The sequence below is a fragment of the Poecilia reticulata genome, linkage group LG3, assembly GCF_000633615.1.
Source record: "Poecilia reticulata strain Guanapo linkage group LG3, Guppy_female_1.0+MT, whole genome shotgun sequence".
In the NCBI taxonomy this organism is placed as follows: domain Eukaryota; kingdom Metazoa; phylum Chordata; class Actinopteri; order Cyprinodontiformes; family Poeciliidae; genus Poecilia; species Poecilia reticulata.
In genome coordinates this window covers 30,325,893-30,344,601 of record NC_024333.1, presented here as the reverse complement: position 1 = coordinate 30,344,601, position 18,709 = coordinate 30,325,893, and the positions used below count along the sequence as shown (strand labels likewise).

The following is an 18,709-nucleotide window of genomic DNA, read 5'->3' as shown; positions in this document are numbered from 1 at the left end:
CAATCCAATCATCTTACCGTAGAATTAGGCTTCATTAATTCTATTAAACCAATAGATTGCTTCAGTCACATTGCTTCAGGATCAATCTGAAGGATAAATTATTTTAAATAGCTATTTAGCAGTGTGTTGTTACTAATATAAGAAGCAAGGAGGTTTTTTATGTATTTCAGTCATCTTGGAAAGGGGAGGCAAACTGGTAAGAATGGATTACTTTAGTCTGAGATCAGGCTAAAGGAATGCCAACAAAAAAACAATTTGCATTTCTATTCAGACGGCTAAGTTACTTAGGTATCTTTCTTGGCTGGATAAATATTCTGGTTAAGCTCCAACAGGAGCTCTGTCTTCCACGGGTCACTCTGACACAGGCAGGTTATCCTCGTTTCATTTGGCACTGGCTTTTTGGATGCTTGAAAAGCTCCTCTGTCTGGAGATGAAGCCAGGTGACACTGTTAAAGGATATTACGAAGTGATCCTGAGCACAAGTGTATAGTGTGAATGAAAAACTACATAAAATCTTGCAGGAACTTTACACAAAAGTAGACAAATATTGCAAAGTGTATGACGCAAATAAAAACATTTAGTGCGATCAAATCTTACCCTGTAATCACTCCTGGCTCTAAACCACGAGCGTCTTATTTCGCAAGTTGTTTTGGCTACATCTAAAGGTCTGGTACGGACACTTTAGAGGTACCTAGTTAAAAAAAAACATTCAAATTAGGTGGCAAGTCAAATCTAAGGTGTTTGACTGCACTACATCACACATTCAGATTGTCTTTGCTAGCAACATCTGATCTTGTTACATGATATGTTTAAGTTATTCTGCACACTCCTTCATGATCCATTTCAAATGCCATAAAACAAAGTCAAGCCATTAAAGATAATATACCCATTATTAGTATGGAAATGAGAAATGTAATACCGTAGCATACTGAAAGCTTGTCACTTGAGTGACAGTTAAAGACACTCCTGGTTCAGTGCGCTGTATTTAAGATATGTTTGATGTTTTTCAAACTCCATATTTGGCACATTATCCTCGGGTGGCGTCCCACACCTTGTTGGTATTTAAGACAGATTTCAATGAATATTACCGTATTGTGGTGGCGCTTGCGTTTAAGAGTACAGCTTCCTCATAACGGGGAGGTGTCGTCTGCTGACAGATCGGTGTCTGGATGAGAGAGCACAGCGGCATCCCACCTCATTACCGTAGCAGCACACTAACCGGGGGACCAACACACTGCTCGCTGTGATTAAGATGTAAATTTCCTCTAATTGGAATGTAAATTCATACATTTATATGAAGACGTCAGCTGTCAGATTGCAATATTGTCTCCTTTTTTCTTGCTCTCCCTTGCTCCCCATCGGGGACTAGGTGCCTGTAATCTGTATCATACTCCTGCAGCCCGTCGTGGGATTTGCCGTTTGTTTAATGCTGGGCCCATTGTCCTGCGTCCAGCCTGTCATTGTAGTGCTTCCCATTCATGTTTTTGTGTTTGGTTGCAGTCAGACTTGCTCGCACTACCTGTGTTTGTTCCTGCACGCATGGCTGAGCCGTCAGGGCTTTGGGGATGGGGAGGAGACTTTGAGATGGGGGCCGGGGTCATTTGGGTGGCCGTATTTTGTGTGTGCATCGATTACTTCTGCTGAATGTTCCTCAATGCAAATAAGTCTGCCACTTTGAGAGGAAGCACATGTATCTGAAGTAATTAATTTTACCCTTGAATGCCAGCTGTGGTGTTGGTGTGATGTGTTCCAAATTGAGCCTTCTTACTGAAAAAGGTGTTAATTTAGGGATTTGGCCGATGAAGTAAGTGTGTTCGCCACTGGATGCTGCCAATATAAAATGGAATATGTACTTCTTAGTGTTGCTTATTGAAGATTGTGCTATTATATGATGTCGTTTTGATATGTAACACTGTTCAAAATATTAAAAAATGTGTTTAAACAGAGCAGTCGAAAAATGTTTGATAGATCTTTGAGGAATGTTAATGAAATTAACCAGTCTGGCTTCTTGGAAGCAAAAAATTAAAAAAACTGATCGTTTAAAACTTTTGCCGCTTTTGTATTTTGTCCTCTCACTGAAGCAGGTTTTGTAATAAGCATTGTAATTTTCTATGTGTTAACATTAATATGAGTCAAGAAATGTAGGAAAGGATCCATCTGCCCAAACGTGTCCATATCTCCAGCCCGAGCAAAGATTTATACATTTAAAACAACTAGAATTATGACAAACACAGTTGGACAAGGACCCAGGTTTATCTTTGTCACATTGATTATTGGTAACTAAAAAAACTCTTAAAGTTAACCATTGTAAAACCTGAATGAAAGGGAGGCATCGTTAACTTCCTAGCAACAGTGTATTTTTTGGTTTGTACAAATCTTTATCAGAGGTTGCCAATAACTGTAGAGAACAATGTATTCAGTGAATAAATTAACCATTGGAACATTTTCAAGTTGCATTTCTGTTTGCGTGCTTTCTGTATAAAAGCTATGAACTTGTGCTGTTCCACTCAAACATAAAAAAAATTATATTTGTGTATACAAATATCTAGGCTATTTGATGTATATCTGGGTTGACATTTAGCTTTTCAGAATGCTAACTGCGCTCTGAGAACAATAATCTGAAATAGCCCATTCTCCTAAATGTTCAAAAACAAAAGTCAAACTATTATGCCTGTCACATGCAAGGATGTAAATTAAACGTTTTTTATGCATTGCTTTTTGCAAAAAAAATGTCAAGAAATCAAAAATTCTCTCTTATTTTGTTTAAGACATCACAGTCTTGCAAAACCTTGCAATCATTTTGGATGAATGCAAGTTGTTAAAGAAGTTTAAAATTTCTATTGGGTTATGTTCCCATAGAAACATAACCCATGATGATTGGCATATTACTATCTGCCTTTACAATTGTACAGTGGCCAAGCAGGAAATCGTGTTCCCATTATTAACCTTCACTCTTCCTCTAGATCTAAAAATTCACAACATTTAATGTTTTATGTTTATTTCTAGCTTAGAGGCATTTTATTATTTTTAAAAGAATGCAATTGACTGCATGCTTTTCCAATCTTGAGAAAAACGTTTTCAGTTTAAATCTTATCTTAAAGATATCATATGTTGTATATTTTTGAAGCTTTTTATCATTAACAAATGTGCTTGAAATGATACCAAAGTTTTTACAGGAACAGCGTATGGATTTCAAAAGTTGCACAGAAAGAAATGATATGGTTTGACCAGTGCATAGCAGTACAATAGTCAAAAACATGTTTCTGTTTCCAGCACCTCCACAAAGGTTTGTCTGATTTATTTTCAAAGAGCAGGAGTTGGAAAGTTTCCATGGTTTCTTCCCATACAGTTCTAGGAAGATATTACTTGGAGTTGTAAATCCTGCACACTTAGCATGTTTTAGCAATTACAGACAAAAGCTAGATGATGCCTTATGTAGCTTTATGTTTTTCATTGGTAACGATTGGGAAGTATTAGTAGATGTGTTGTTGCAGTCCTCAGGCAAAGTGTGTGAAATCTAGCAAGTCACACTTGCTTTATCTTTGAGTTTTAATAAGGGGAAATCACCTGAAAATTTGCGCACAAAAAAAATGATCACAAACAGTAGCAGAATACAAAATCCCCATAGAAAATATGTGTTGCATGGCTTAGGGTGTGGTGTTTTGTGGTCCAGCAAACTGAAAAATACAGGGCCTGCGTTGTATTAATCCCAGGAACAGAAAAAATATATATATATACAAAAGACAAAGTAATTAGTAGAAAGTCTTCACAGGCCTTACCTGTTTTGTTGTATGTGACAGAACCTAAGTTTCCCATGCAGTTTGCTTCCAGTGAAGAGCTGAGGAATCCTGACTATGCTGCCACGGCATGTCAGTGCTACTCCACCCACCTGTGGCACCCGACCTGTGCAGAGTTCTCTATCAATTAGCCTTCCAACAGGAAGGAATCCTAATAAACCTGCTCCCTTCACTTCCATTCAATCCATCAAGTTCTGTTCATCACATCGAATCAACAGGGTGGAAAACCGACACGTTCCCAGCCGTTGTTTCAGTTAATCAGGAATCTGCCTCTGGTCTGGTAAACCAGCCCTACTTGTGCTCAAGTTGAGGATGTGCTCTGGCACTCTGCTGAGGGGAAATCCGCCTATCAGGAAGTGCATATCGAGGCACGCACCCAACACACCCCACCAGATCCATACAGTCCCACCCATCACCTGATTTTTCAGGTGTTTTATGAAGAAGTTTTTCCATATCTTTACCAGATACTCCTCAATCCAGCCATTCTTCTGTCCTCAAATGCTTATTAAGCAGTCAGGTCTATTGGTAACAACTCCTACAGGAAAACCCAGATGTCCCCTGGGAAAGGAAGGCACCCAGGAAGTGCAGCTTTGGTGGAGTCCAGTAAATATGGCGAACAAGCTCAACTTGGTGGCAGCTTTTTTTTTTATTGTATATTTTTAAAGAAGTTGGTACAGAGAACATCTTAAAGTCTTGTCTCTGAATTGTTTTCCACATGGCGGCAGACATAAAAGCCAGGCTTAGCTTATAAAAGTCACAGCACTGATGGGGGAGAAGAAGGGTAGAACTGGGGCAGAGATAGAGACAAGCAGAGAGAGAGAGAGAGAGAGACCATTTTGTCCCTCAGGTATGACTGAGTCACTCATGCAGAAGGAACCCACATGGAGGGAAGTGTAGGGGCTATGAAGGATCTCTTGGCTTCCTCTCCTCATTTGTACCTCCCTTCCTAGAAAACACATCTGTCTTTCTTTCTCTGCCACAAACCTTTACAGGAACATCACCTTCGCACTCTGGTGCTAGGATTCGCTCCCCATTTACAACACAAAGTTTTCTTATTTAGTTTGCAACTGTTTGCATTTTTGTTTCATAGCACCTGCCGTGGCCTCCTAAATGGCCTTCGTTTTAAACCATTTGCATTCTTTTTAGCCTGGGTTATTTGGACAAATCACACTTTCCATTGCCCCAAGCCGTCCGTCTTGCATGTAAATATGTGTCGACTCTAAGAGCGATCACCATTTTAGTCTGCTGCAGAGCTATCTCATGGCTGTGTGCATTAAAACAATTCAGCTTTGCTCCTCCCCCGCCGCAACAATAATTTGCGGATGTGTTGGGTGAAATTTAGCAAGAAATTATCATTTTCTGAATCACTTCACTCTGCTTGCTCTGTGTTTGTTTCATTCTTTCTCCTTCTACTTTTCGTCTTTGAGCTCTTCAAAAGACTCGGAGCCCCCCTGCATGTTCTTCCTTTTGCTTCCTTTCTCTCTACTTCTTTTCTTCATCGTTATCCAGCAGCACTTTTCTGTGCGTGCAAATGCTTTCTGAACAGCATCCTTTCTTCCCTTTCAGGCTAGATGTCATTGTTGCTGCCTGTGGGCTGGGTGTATTTATTTAGGGGTAATTGGTGTGTGGATGAGTGAGGTAATGAGGTGCATCCACACTTGGCTGCTCCCCTCCCTGAGAGGCCTGAGACAGACGTAGCCTTGCTGGGCTCCGGCTTGAGAGGTACCACACTACTGCCTCCTCAATGCCAGCCAGAATGGCTCTTTCATACTCAGGTGGACAAACACAATTGCTGGGGCTGATACCTCAATGAGGCGTCTGCGGTTTGAAGTGCTGTGTACATGCGTGCACGTCTGCGTGTGCTGATGTGCTCGTGTTTGTGGGCGGGGAGTGAAAACAGTGCTCGGTCGTTCTCTTGTCTCTTCCTCGAGTCCTTGTTTGTCTTGCAGCCAGTGTTTGCAGAAGTGATTCTCCCTGCGCGTTTGTGAGTGCATGTATATCAGACCCAGTGGCTGTTCAAAGGAGCTCAAGGAGGACCTTTGGTTCCCATAGCCTCCTGCCAGTCCTAGACTGCCCCCGATATCCTGCAGTGTTACCTAATGATGTCACTTACACCTCCCTCATCCGTCTGCGTGTGTGTGGCAGGAACCGTCTGATGCTTCAGCCTTCACATGCCATTTGCTGCCTTATACCCTGTGAAATTCAATTGCACAGCTCTGCTGTAGCCAAAGAAGGGGGAACTCCACGGCTCTTTCTCTCCACGTGCTCTTTCTCCCTCACTTCTTCATTTCTCATATTTTCAGACTGTGTCATTTTGGTTCTTTGAGCGCCCAGTTGCCACTTCTTTATGCCAGATCTTGAATGAAGCTCAAAAGTTTTAAGCAGGAAGACTTGCATGTGTGTGGTTGCCTACAGGTGTTCTGTAGATAATATGACGCGTACATTGTCTTGTTGTTATTGTCGGGGGTAATTGGTGTGGACCTGCCAGCCTTTGATAGACACACAATTACTGTATGTGATGCATAAGTGGACTCATTTTGGGCYAGGATTTGGAGTTGCTAATGGTGCATTATTCAGCTTTTGGTCTGTCCCCAAATGTGCCGGGCCAAATCAAACACGCCGCTGCAGGGTAATTGAGGCCCACTCCGAACCCCCTGCAGTGAGCAAGGCAGAACTGTAATCCCCTGACAACTCTGACTTGGCCCCAATCTGGCAGACCGCCCATTTCCCAGCAAAATGCCCAACTTGAAGGAAGAAGCTGATGGTAACATTTGAACCGCTTTCCAGTTTTGTTATTCTGTACATGTCATCAATGTTCTGTATCCATCTCTTTTCTTACACTTTCTTTTACTCCTCCACTTTACAATTAAGCACTAAATGTAGGAAAAAGCTATGTCGTAGGTTTTAGTTTCTCTCATTCATTTAATAATCTGTTTATTTAATATATTGCATTTTTAATTAGTTCTGCACATTGGAAATGTGTTACAAATTGCATTACAAATACAAATATTTGCCAAATCTCTGCAACAAAATAAAGCAGTGACTCGGGATTACTTTTTATAATTTCTTCAATCAACATTGTTCTCACAAAAACAAACGTTTGTCACCTCTATTAGATTTTTTAGTAGATTTCTAATTCAGAATCTAGTCTTTATACTAAAATTACAAAAACTTTTCTGAGCATCAAATCAGTTTATAATGAGACAGAAGCCAGTTCAAAACACACAGACTGTGACATTCATAAAAAGTCCTGCTGATTCTTGATTTTTATACATTTGTAAATAGATTGAATGTTTAGACTTTTTTTATTCACTTTTTTCCACATTTGCAAATGAAAACTTGTTGCTATGTGATACCTCGTTGCTATTCACAATAGGCTTGTATTACTTAAATTTGAATTATTACTATCCTTGTGTGATTCCAGCTTATTTAAACATTCTCCACTGTTTTACCTCTTAAAGGGGTCACAATCAAGGTACACTATGCATTTAGTGCTGGCTCCCTTATTTTTGACATTAGCGTGCATTCTCCCCAGGCCCTGGCTCACTGTTTTAATAGCTTTCGTAATGCTTCACAATTAACACTCAGCCAGCGCTCTGGGTTAGGTAATGGCTGGTGTGTTTCAGGCTAAATTAGAAAACACAAAACAAGAATTCCCCCATCACCCCCGATTGCTCCGAGGACCTAGGGGTTATGCAGGAAATGGAAGGTGGTGAATTTTTTGACAGGGCAGCCGAGGTGATGTCTCATTCCCTCTGACATGTTGAACACCCTAAAGGTGGCTTTGCCAACAGTCTGCCCAGGAAGCACCTCACCTAGCTGTGGCTAAATTTACACAACCACCTGCCCACAGGGATTGTACTGGAGAGCAACACAGAGGTGGAGGTGGTGGAGAGGAGAGGGAGGGTAAATGTGGTGGAGAGAGAGAAATATATGTACACGGTGACTTTGAATGCTCTTTGCTATTTGTGTACAGAATACAAAACTAGTGCTCGACTTTTGCAGGAAAAGTTTAGCGCGTATTGGTTTATTTTTGCTTTACAATGCTGTTTGTTTTTTTTTTTTGTTTTTTTTTTTGCACATTTCCTCCATAATCACATACATTTGCATCATAATGTGCCGTTTATTTTTCTTGTAATGCAGATTTTTAAAATACCTTTTCGAATGTTACTTTGCAATGTTAAAATGTTGGCTCTCATTTTGAAAGGTTTCTCGTGTTTTCTGTGCTTTCACACACTAACGTAGACACACACATTAATACTATATTTGTGTCAAAAGTACCTCAGCATCCAACATTTGCAAATATTTACACGTGCTGCAAACATCTCAAGTTCAGGAAGTGAACCCTCGGCGCCTACCTCAAAGATCGCTCTTGTCAATTTGTTCTGCGCTGAACCTGGTTCCGCTTTCTTTGGCAACACCTTTTCAGACCATGTTGCTGTAACAGAGATACAACACTGGGTTCATAACCACGATAGAAATAGATTAGTTACTGGAAGTTTCAGTATGTAATATCTTTTTTTCTTCAGTAWCTGACTCTTGTTTGTTCTTGGAAACGAAACACAGACTCATCATCACTTTTGCCATGTTTCCTGGTATCCTAATGCAATTTACCAAATGCACCTTAAKTTTAGCACAAAACCTGAAAGCTTAAACTTTTTGAATTCCACTATGCTTTTAGTTATTTGATGTTATAATTAATAATTTGCACTTTTTTTTGTTTAGCCAAATGAATTTTTTWATATTTTTTGGCATTAACTGAAAAGGACACAAAGTTTTTATGTTTGTATCCTGACAATATTCAATCTAAACCTCTGTTCAGAAAGTCATTTAAAAAATTGACTTATTGAATTTATTTTGAAGGACAAATATAAAATCAATGTAAAAAGCTGTCATTGGTTAATTAAGGATCACCATTATTTTTTTCACTTAAATGTGCCTATTTAAGGTATTTTTAAAAATAAAGTTTATTTAATTTTGTTTATGAACAATATAATGCCTTATGAACTTAAGGCCTTATATTGCATGTGAATTTTATCTAAAACAACAAAAATGACTTCAGTTGCAGTGTTACAAATAATTGAAGTGTTTGGTTGTGCAAGACAAGAAGGCAATAGAAAGAAAACAGGAATAGAATAAAAGTAAATAGAAAATTACTTTCTGAAAATTGGAAGCCAAATAAGGAAATAAAAGGTGGAAAAGTTTTGTACAGAACTATTAAACACAATCCAGTCAGTTGAGTGTTTTTATGTGTCCAAGAACCAATATGGAAGTATGAAGATGAGAACAAAAACTAATCTTGAAAATACATTTAGATGAAACCTAAATCATTGGTTTTGATCTAATAAAATATTTATACTTTATAAAATGTAAATGCTGTTTGAATTCAGACATTGTCCTATAAATTTAAAGCTCTAAGATTTTGAAAATGGATGGATTCTTGTGTTCACTTTTAAGAACTAGTTTAGGTCTCAGACCTTGAGTAGAACATTCCAGTATCATATTCTTGTCACTGGTTCTCTGAAATGGTGAACACGGGGTTCTGAGACTTTTGTCAGCTGAGTCGGTCAAGGGACGGCAGAGAAGTCTGTCCATCCGTCCATTCATATATCCATACATACCCAATTCAACTATTTAAACATGATATATATGTATATTCCCATAAAGACTGCACATATTGAATTCTCTAAGATGCCTGTCTCTCAGACAGACACCCGTATAGGTCAGTAACAATTCTTRATGCGCCTCAGTGGCAGAGTTCAGGCCGTTTGCCTGTGGGCTGATGAGAAGTGAATGGCCTTTGAGGCTTTAGGCTGGTCTATGTGTGGCCCGGCTGGTCCAAGTCAGCAGTAATGACTGGCTTTGGCCAGCATGCCTGTTAATGTGAATGAGGTTACTCTGGGCAACACCTTTTCAGCTGGGTCCTATGAAGTCCCAAGTATGGTGGTCTTTGTCCGCACAAGGGCCTTCCTTTTAGCAAAAGGGCTTCTTTTTTTGTGAGGACTATCAACTAGTGATGGATTATTCCCAACCCCCTTTATTCATTCTTGCAGACTTAGAGACACTGATGCACACAAGTAGACGCACACCTTCAGTGACAGCAAAACTATTGCGACAGCAGTTAAATTTTAATTCATAACCTCACTTACRTTGAAATGTTTTATTGCCACTTTATGTAAATTTGGATATCTACTTAGAAATGCACCTAATTTCTTCTATATCTTTTTTTATTTTATAAGGCTTTTACAAGACTACATTTGAGCCAATACCGATGCAATCCTAACTCATGTAAATAATTACTTTTCTCGTCTTGATCTACATTTCATGTTGTCAGACACATAAAGAAGAACGTTGGTTTTAGTTTTGGACATGGGAACAAAAAAATCTGGAATGCAGTCGTGTTTTTCTTGTTACTCGCAGCGCAGTACTACCCTGTGCAGGATGGAAGTTAAAAAAGGTATCATTTGAAACATATTTGTGGTGAYGGTTTTAAAATTGTCATTGAGGACACTGGAAGCCTTTTACACGGCGCACGTTGTGCTGCCGTCTTATTCCTGCCTCATCTCATTCTGTGCTGGCCTCCTACTAGCACAACAGACTTCCTCTGTGAGAGTCGCTCCATCCTCCCACCCTTCCCAAGCGGTCAGCCACTTACCCAGCCCGACACAATAACCTCCAGACGACCTTTCGCTTTGCCAAATGTTATGCCTGTAAACTGTGTGAACTCTATCACAGGACAAATGATGGGTGAAAAATGGGACTTTCTACTGGAGCTAAGGCTGGGTTTAGGAAATCCTCAACGTACAAGCCGGCATTGTGCACTCATGTTGTAAATACCTCTCTGTGTGACACATGCAAAGGAGAGTGGCAATGGGCGTGTGTGTGTGTGTGTGTGTGTGTGTGTGTGTGTGTGTGTGTGTGTGTGTGTGTGTGTGTGTGTGTCTTTTTTTTTCTACAAGAGTGTGTGCACTGTAGACTGAATGCAGAAGAAAAGTTGAATAATGCATGAACAAGGTATTCTTGGTAGTGTTCTTGCTTTTTTGTGACTGTAATAGTGGCAGAACACATCAGCAGAAGGTATCTCAAAGGAATATTTTAACATTTAGGGTAAAAGTTCTGAAAATAATGCACTATGGAACCGCAGCATGTATTACTATGCTTTTTGTGTCGAATGTGCATTACATATTAGAGAAATAATTATTTTGCCATGTCGTACCCATCTTTTTAGGTTTGAAAGAGATTTTCATAGACACTTCAGAGACATTTATTAACAACCCATGATTTGAAGATGTTTTCTACAATCTGTTTATAACCTTACATATAGAAATACATTAAATAMAGATAAATATCTGTCTGCAGGCTACTCTGTAGTTGTGGTATAATCAGAGGTCATAATTTGCCATATTTTGCTGGAATAATCTCATCTGTATGGGAATAAGAATAACAAGAAATGGAACTAGGGTATATTGAAAACTTTTTAAAAAAATAATACAAATAGATTAATATGTGTATGAGATTTAAGATTTTTTATTAAATGCTTTTATATGAAAAGAGGAAAACATGCAATTGTTAGGTACATTGGTGCAAGACAGTTTAAGGCTACATAATGGAACAAAGGGTGAGCCAAATGGCAATGCATGGCAATAAAATGGCGTTAGAAATTGGCAAAGTGAGATTATCACCCAAAACCTAAGCTTACCAACTCTAGGTTCAAATTGAAACCAAGCAAAATGTCAATTAACCCTGCAAAGAAGCATTTATTTATCTTACAAATAACCCTTAGGCTGTAGATTAGCTATATGTGTGATTTTTGTAGCACATCATCTGCAAAACTGTAAAAAACCTGTTACAAAGTGTCAGCGGTGCCTTAACCTGAGGACGTTTGTAACAGAGTCATGGTCTGAGGGCCGAAATGTGTGTTTGAGGGGTGGAGGGCACGAAAGGTCCCCCAGACATGCTGTCATAACCCGTGCGGCTGTGCTCTTTGCTATGGGCCTATCTCTAGTGAAGGCAGCACTTAGATATGTTTGTACTCTACGCCCTCTACCCCACTCCCTTTTCTCCCCAGGAGCCGTGTCACCCCAGGGGGGCAAACCAGCACTCCATGGCTGTGCCCACATMCAAAATGCCAACTAACCGCCCTCCTATTACTATCCTTTGCTGTGAGGGTCAGCGTGCCCCCCCACCCTTCAACGCCCACGGTCTGTACCAACACCGCCCTGCAAAGAGAAACAAAACAGAACTGAAAAGAGACAAAATGGCCCCACGCTGCATTTCCCTGTCAAGGCGCTTGACAGGACCAAGTCGAGGACCCCAGAGGAGTGTTTAGTTGAAGACACTGATGGCTGAGATAACAAGTCAAGTTGTTGTATTACAGTGCAGTTACACTTTGGCCCTGGTTTGTCCATTTGTTATTCAGAAACAACCCAGAGCTTGCCTATTCCCATGCGTGTCATGTTTAGTAACGTGACAGATAATATCAAATGCTGCATTTTATCAGCCTGTGGAGCGTGAAGGGTAAGTGAGGAGCTACCTAATAAAGGCAACACGAACAGACATTCCATTAGGTATTAAAAAAAAAAAAAAACCTTGAAATATTGTCAGCTAATCAATTTCCTGTTTGGACATGCTCACTTCTAATGAAATTCAGCCACTTATTAGTCCCTTCCCCTTCGTTCTCTGTTTGGGAATATAATTACACCCAAAATGCTTACTCATCCTTCTGCCTGCCTGCTGCCTACTCTGTCAGATTCATTAGGCCGTGAAGCGGAAGAGATGAGGAGCCTGTGTCTGTATCTGTCTATCTGTCAGTCCGCCTGACTGTCTGTGTGCCCTGCCTCTCAGATTATCCTGGATCAGGCGGCAGGTGACCTGGTGGGCAGGTGACTATCACCGCATTACCGAAGAGAAATATTAGAAGAGCTGCAGCGCAGTTTTGTGCAATTCTTCCTTCGACTCAAACAGCAAAGCATTTAAAGTGCTTCTACTGTATGTGTGTGTGGTAGGCTTGTCAACAACAAATTGTGGAGGTGAAAATATAGTAATATATTTTCACAAAAATTCTCACAAAAATTTAAACCATAATTTTTGTGAGAATAATTGGGTGTTAAAAATCCTGATTTYGCTATATGTATCCTTAGACAGTGTATGGTAAAATACAATTATGATTGTAGTGGAACAGTAAGTGCATTGATTTTGCAAAAAGAAAAAAAAAACTAACCAATGAATAGGATAAAAATCATAGTAGGACAGATGTGACATTTGTCAAMGTTTAATGATGAGGTGGAGTTGTTGCCTAGGTGCAAATACTGGAATAGATGGATTTAAATCCATTTTATTTGGACTCAAACTAAGCAATGAAAGAGCATGCAGAGCTTGAATAAGCAAAAAAAAAAACTAATAATATTGTCACTTCACTGAAGTTTTCTCTGTCATAATCACTGGTCGTGCATGCATTTGTATGGTCACTGTACTCTTTGCATCTTTTGCACCAACAGTCCAGATTTTGGGAACTGAATTCTATAAAACAGAATATTTTAGTTTMATTTTTTTTTTGTTTTTTTCTATTGGCCAAAGCTGATGCTTATTTTTCCCTTGATCCATCATGGTTCAGTTTTTGATCACATTGTTGGCTGAGACATTCCTCCTCAGTGTGTCGCACCTGCCTGCACCAACAGGACAGAGATCGTGTTGTCTAACATAATACTGGACTTGGCATGTTGGGTCGGTTTGCACTTTTCTTGGAGAAATCATGACCACTTTCTGCACAGTATGGACAAAGAGTATTCTCTGGTTGGTTTTTTTACAAAGCTGGCAATTTAATGTATTATTACAGGTGGGGGACAAACAGTGCTCCTGGGCAAATGTTAGAAATAACTTCATAAAAAAAACTTATGTAAATGATGATAGATAAATGACAGAAAGAAAGTTTAGACTGAAGTGTGAATTAGAAAGACCTTTCTAATAAACAGGTTTTTCTCTGGCTGCAGCTGAGGGTCGTGTTTCACTCTTTGTTGCCACAAAGAGTTTTTCCAGTCTTTGTTCAGTGCAGGTGGGTTAGAATTACTACAGAGAAGTGTTGGGATTTGTCCCAAGTTTTTTTTGTTTTGTTTTGTTTTTTTTGTTTTTTTTTTCAGGCAGGGCAGCGGAAGTATCTTCTGAAATTGCCAGCGTAAATTTAATGATAGTTTGTGTCTTAAATAAACAATCACATTACCTCATTATGTTGTGTGTCATAGTGGGTGAGACGCCATTGCGGATCTCTATAGCTTTAGCGAATGATTTCCCACACAATGCGGTGTAACTTTAGAGGTGTGAGGAGATTACGGTTCTGTGGAGGTGATTTAGCTGGTTTAGCGGATGAACGGGGAGGCAAGTCTGGGAAATATCTACCCAGTTTTTAGCCATGAAACGTTCTGCTGCTGTTTTGACCCTGAGCTGGTTGTAGAAATGGGGCTTGAAATAGAGGACGCTGACCCAATGTCGGGGTCAGACATATTAGTTTACAGTAGCTGCGCTGCAGCTGTGCCGCTCAGGGAAGCAGAAATGGCAAAAATCAAGCTGCTTAGGATTCTGTACTTTGTGTTGCKCTATACATCAGGACAGCGTCAGGCATTTCTCCTTTTATTTATCACACTGTAGAGCCAAACCRCTTACTCACGATTTCTAGTGTAAATCCACCAACTTTTACTCACTTCAGTGGMGCTTATGAAAATAGTGACTGCATCTCAGCAGGGATTGTGTTGTAGTGGCATTGAAGGTAAATGTGTCACTTCCATGAGCATGTTCCACCCACGGCTAATCTGATTGGAACAGCCACGGCGGTGGTCATGTGTTCCAACAAGGTGTTGGGTTTCCCATACTTCTAAGCTGTACAGTGACACGGGCCATTTGAACGTGTGGCCAAAACTCTATGGAAGAAATGACTCGTTAAATTAGCACCTAATACTCCATTCATTAGCAACCTGTTAGCGTCAGAGGAATGCCTTTGATGGTGTTGAGTTTTATTCTCYTTTGTAGCTCCGTGTTGGGAAAAATAGCTGAATATTTTACCTTCGCTGCCCAGAAAGTCATGCGTAGTTACAAACAGAGCTATATTAGAAACCAATAGCATAATGATTTGTTGTATGCAACAAATTGTTATGCTTGATGCTCTTAAAGTATTGCATGTTGTGGATATCAGTAACCCTCTTAGGCTAAGCTAGTCTGTGGGCCGGCCCTCGAGGCTCATATGAAGTGCTTAGCGCTCGTTTGGAGCTTTGTCGCCCCTCGCCCTGTTGCCAGCGTGGCTCGAACCCCTCTGGCCGGGGAGCAGAGCTGAAATACCCCTGACCACCACCGGTGAGGCAGCACTGACACCACATACACAATCACACTAAGATTGTGGCACACATCCATTTTCACATTCTCTGCCCTCACCCCACCCCACCCATGCTTTCAATCAATGCAGCACAACCAGCGGTCCTTTTTCCCGCCGTCCACTCCCATCTGACACCCACCGTCGCCCCGCCACCACCCCCAACTCATTTTTTTTTCTTTTTCTCCCTTCTTTCTCCACCCTCGCTAAGGTTGCCAGGCAGCAGAGAAAAGATCTCACACAAACATCCACCCCGCTATGCCTCTGAGGGTTTTCCGGATGTCCTTGTTTACATCATGGAGTGTGCAAGTCACAGGAAAGCCGACTCAGAGCCTCTAACCAAAAAGTCTTTCTGAGCCTTTTGCTAAACCCCATTCATCTATATCTATTGGATCTATATCTATGGGAATGTGTAGTTCTGTTAAAAACGCTTCCTGGTTTTGGTGTTAACATCTAAACACGATCATGCTAATTTGTTCATGTTCCCTGGTGTTTAAATTCATGCACCTGGATTGGAAGGTAGCGTAAAATAAGTTTTCATATCTCTGATAGTAACATCGGCTGCCAGTGATGTATGTGATGGTTTTTGACTGTTGCAAGGCTCCCTGTTCTCTCAGTGTGCCAAACCGATCGATTGGTTTTGTCTGCTCCTCCCTCCAACTTTGATGTTGCCATTGATTGTTCCCCTCTGCCCCTGAACTCAAAAGGTTAGAGGAGCGGCGCTTCACTTCTGGATTGCTTTGACCTTCGCTCTGCACATGCTCAGTGGGTTCTCAAAGCCCAGAGCCAAAGAGAGACAGGCCCGTGGCAGAGAGACAGCAGTGTTTTTTTTCTTTATTTATTTTTTAACTCACCCAGTGAGGGTGATGTATATGTGATTGATTTTTTTTTCTCCCCCATTCCTCTCTGTGCCATGTTTCTGCTGCAGTGCACTAAGCAGGACTGAGTCCAGGCTTGATCAATGCATTGTTTTTCTTTTTCAGTCACACTCGAGTGAGCTGAAGACACGAAAGGTTACCCAGGTGAGGGTTGGCAGGGATGGAAGCAAAGCAGGGCTTCCAGATGACTCCATAGATGTTTGTGTGCATTTGGAATGAAGTTGGTGGGAAGATCATAGACAAACTTTGTCTTTCTAAGATCTTCATTTTTTTTTTTTTGCCTTACACTTGTTGGCTTTTTCTTGAGATAAATTACAGGTTCTCTCCAAATCTCTAAGCTACTTTGGCAAAAATATACGTTATCTTASKCTATCTGCTAACCCCACAAAACGCTTCTCAAAAAACAAAACCCAAAATAAATCCCTCTCTTTGCATATGCAGCTCTGGAAAAAATTAAGAGATCACTTAAAATGATCAGTTTCTCAGATTTTACTTTTTATAGGTTTATGTTTGAGTGAAATGAACGTTGTTCTTTTATTCTATAAACTACTGACAACATGCCTCTGAAATTACAAGCAAAAATTTTGTATTTATGTGCAGAAAATGAGAAATGGTCAAAATAACAATAAATGCAGTGCAAAGAAAACAAATTCACATTAATTTAGAAACAACAATACGAATGTTTTAACTCAGGAAGAGKTCAGAAATCAATATTTGGTGGAATAACCGGGAGGTTTTCAGTGGGGTTCAATGCAGTGCGCTGCTCTCTAGGGAGTTTTAATTTCAAGTCCAAATGAACTTTTGTTATTAAACAGAAAAGTAAATAATATTTTTTAGGAAATTTTTGAATGTAAACATTCCAAACTGTGTCTTAAAGAATCTGCCTTTACTCTAAGACGCTCAGTTTTAGTTTCAAGAGTTGGAGGTTTTTCATGAAGACCTGAACCAAATTTGTCCCCGATGCCACAAAAGCAGTTAAATAACCCCACACTTAAAATAATTACCGCTAATTTCAGCATTTTAGAATTATTTGTGGTAATAATAAGATGCAAACAAAATCATGATAATTGTATTGTACTCAAATCTCCAGAAAAGTTATAAAAGCTAAAGAAAAATGTCTATAAATCTGAGTTTGGAAGCAATGTGTCGGAGCCCGGTACTGAAGGAATTACCCACGGCTGAACTCCAAGGATTTGTTTGGCTTTTGTATATTTTAATCCAAGCTGCCCTTAGCTGCAAGGATTATTCCATCTTTACATTAAATTAACTTTCAGGAGTCCAACTATCTATCTGAACAACTCAGAGGAATTACAGCAGTGAAGTTCACACCGAATCACACAAAGATGACAGCTTGTCTTTTTTTTTTTTTTTTTTCAAAAATATGCTGTAGTTTAAGAAAAGCACCATTTGAGCATCTCTACATTGTTTAATGTCATCACTAGGAACTCAAGCATCCATATCAGACAATAGCATCAGTGATAGTACAACAAACTCAGGTGTTTCCAAAAACAAAACTGAATAGTGGGTGGAAGTTGCGTACCCTAAAGGGGTGAAGAACATTACGTGGCGGTGATTTATCTCTTAGTAAAACCCCGTACCCAAACACCTAGTCGTTTAGAATGAAGATAAGTATCTTTGGGAGTGGAAGGGCTCTCCTGTAAAGCTGGATGTCTGGAGGGGATGCGGATGTGGCGGGCAGGGAAGCTTTAGCTGGTTGGGATTGGGTGGGAGAGAGCGCAGGCTTTGACCAGAGGGTTTCAGATGTCATAGCAGATTCTTTCAGGGCAAATTACAGGGTTTAACCTCTCTTGTCCCAAAGAATGGCAGCGTTCTGATTTAACTTCCTTGACAGACACTCGAGCAACGTGCTACTCAACACCATTGTCGGGGGAGGGGAGGTGGGAGAGAGGGGCACACTTGACTTGGAAGATACTTCACCTCCTTTCAGGCGTTCGAGAGCCCTTCAGTACTCTGCTCGCCGTGGTCCGTTGGTGGCCTTTCTACTTCATTCTGGTGAGAGCTTGGAAGTGTGGCCCTTCCACTGTGTGCTTTAAATGAGTGTACCTCCTCAACCTCTGAGTAAGAAAAGCTTTGCTGCAAAATGGCTAAAGCACCTGATGGTAACTTTGGCATGAACTCAACAGATTAAAGACAACACAAACATTACCAGCACAACAAAAAAAAGCCATCTGGTTTCTTATTACCCTTTAATGGCAGATTACACACTTTCTCCCCTCTCTCCTGTTTTTTTTTTCTGTTTATCTTTTTTTTGTTCTGTAAAATCTGACACACTGGTACACATCCAGTTTTATGGCTGTGAGGTGTAACAGACCTAAAGCCCTCTGAAGCATTTAGCAGCAAGGTAGCAGATTTCCTCGATGCTGCCAGTGTTAAAGGGAGTGCTGAAGCATCTAATGCAATTTCAACCCAACATGGCTCTCTGTGAATAAGCACCACTGGAGTGTACCACCTACTGTATGCTGATCTACTGTACTTCTACTGTTTTTTTTTTTTTTTGCTCTAACGCTCCTTTTTTTTTTTTTTTTTTTGCTCTAACGCTCCGTTTCTCTCTCTGCCTCTCTACTAGCGACTGCACTTGCCTCCGGACTTGTCCGACACGGCGAGTCGTGTCAGCAGGGGGGAGCCTGTAGGAGTGGCTTCTGCCTGTGGCTCCGGCG

General features: G+C 40.4%; 1 protein-coding gene across 2 annotated transcripts in view; it reads left to right on the top strand.

Annotated features, from left to right (window-relative positions):
* The window catches only part of elp4 (elongator acetyltransferase complex subunit 4), a 58,208-nt gene extending 39,501 nt beyond the window's left edge, over window positions 1–18,707 (top strand). The window contains exons 10-12 of one of the 2 annotated variants that reach the window (XM_017303791.1): window positions 16,137–16,175; window positions 17,884–18,044; window positions 18,619–18,707. In XM_017303791.1, coding sequence (XP_017159280.1) covers window positions 16,137–16,175; window positions 17,884–17,952 — 108 coding nt within the window. In that variant the 3' untranslated portion in view covers window positions 17,953–18,044; window positions 18,619–18,707. Of the gene's footprint in view, window positions 1–16,136; window positions 16,501–17,883; window positions 18,045–18,618 lie in introns of those variants that run through there. The other variant, XM_017303790.1, reaches the window with a different exon arrangement.
* The last annotated feature ends 2 nt before the right edge of the window (window positions 18,708–18,709 follow it).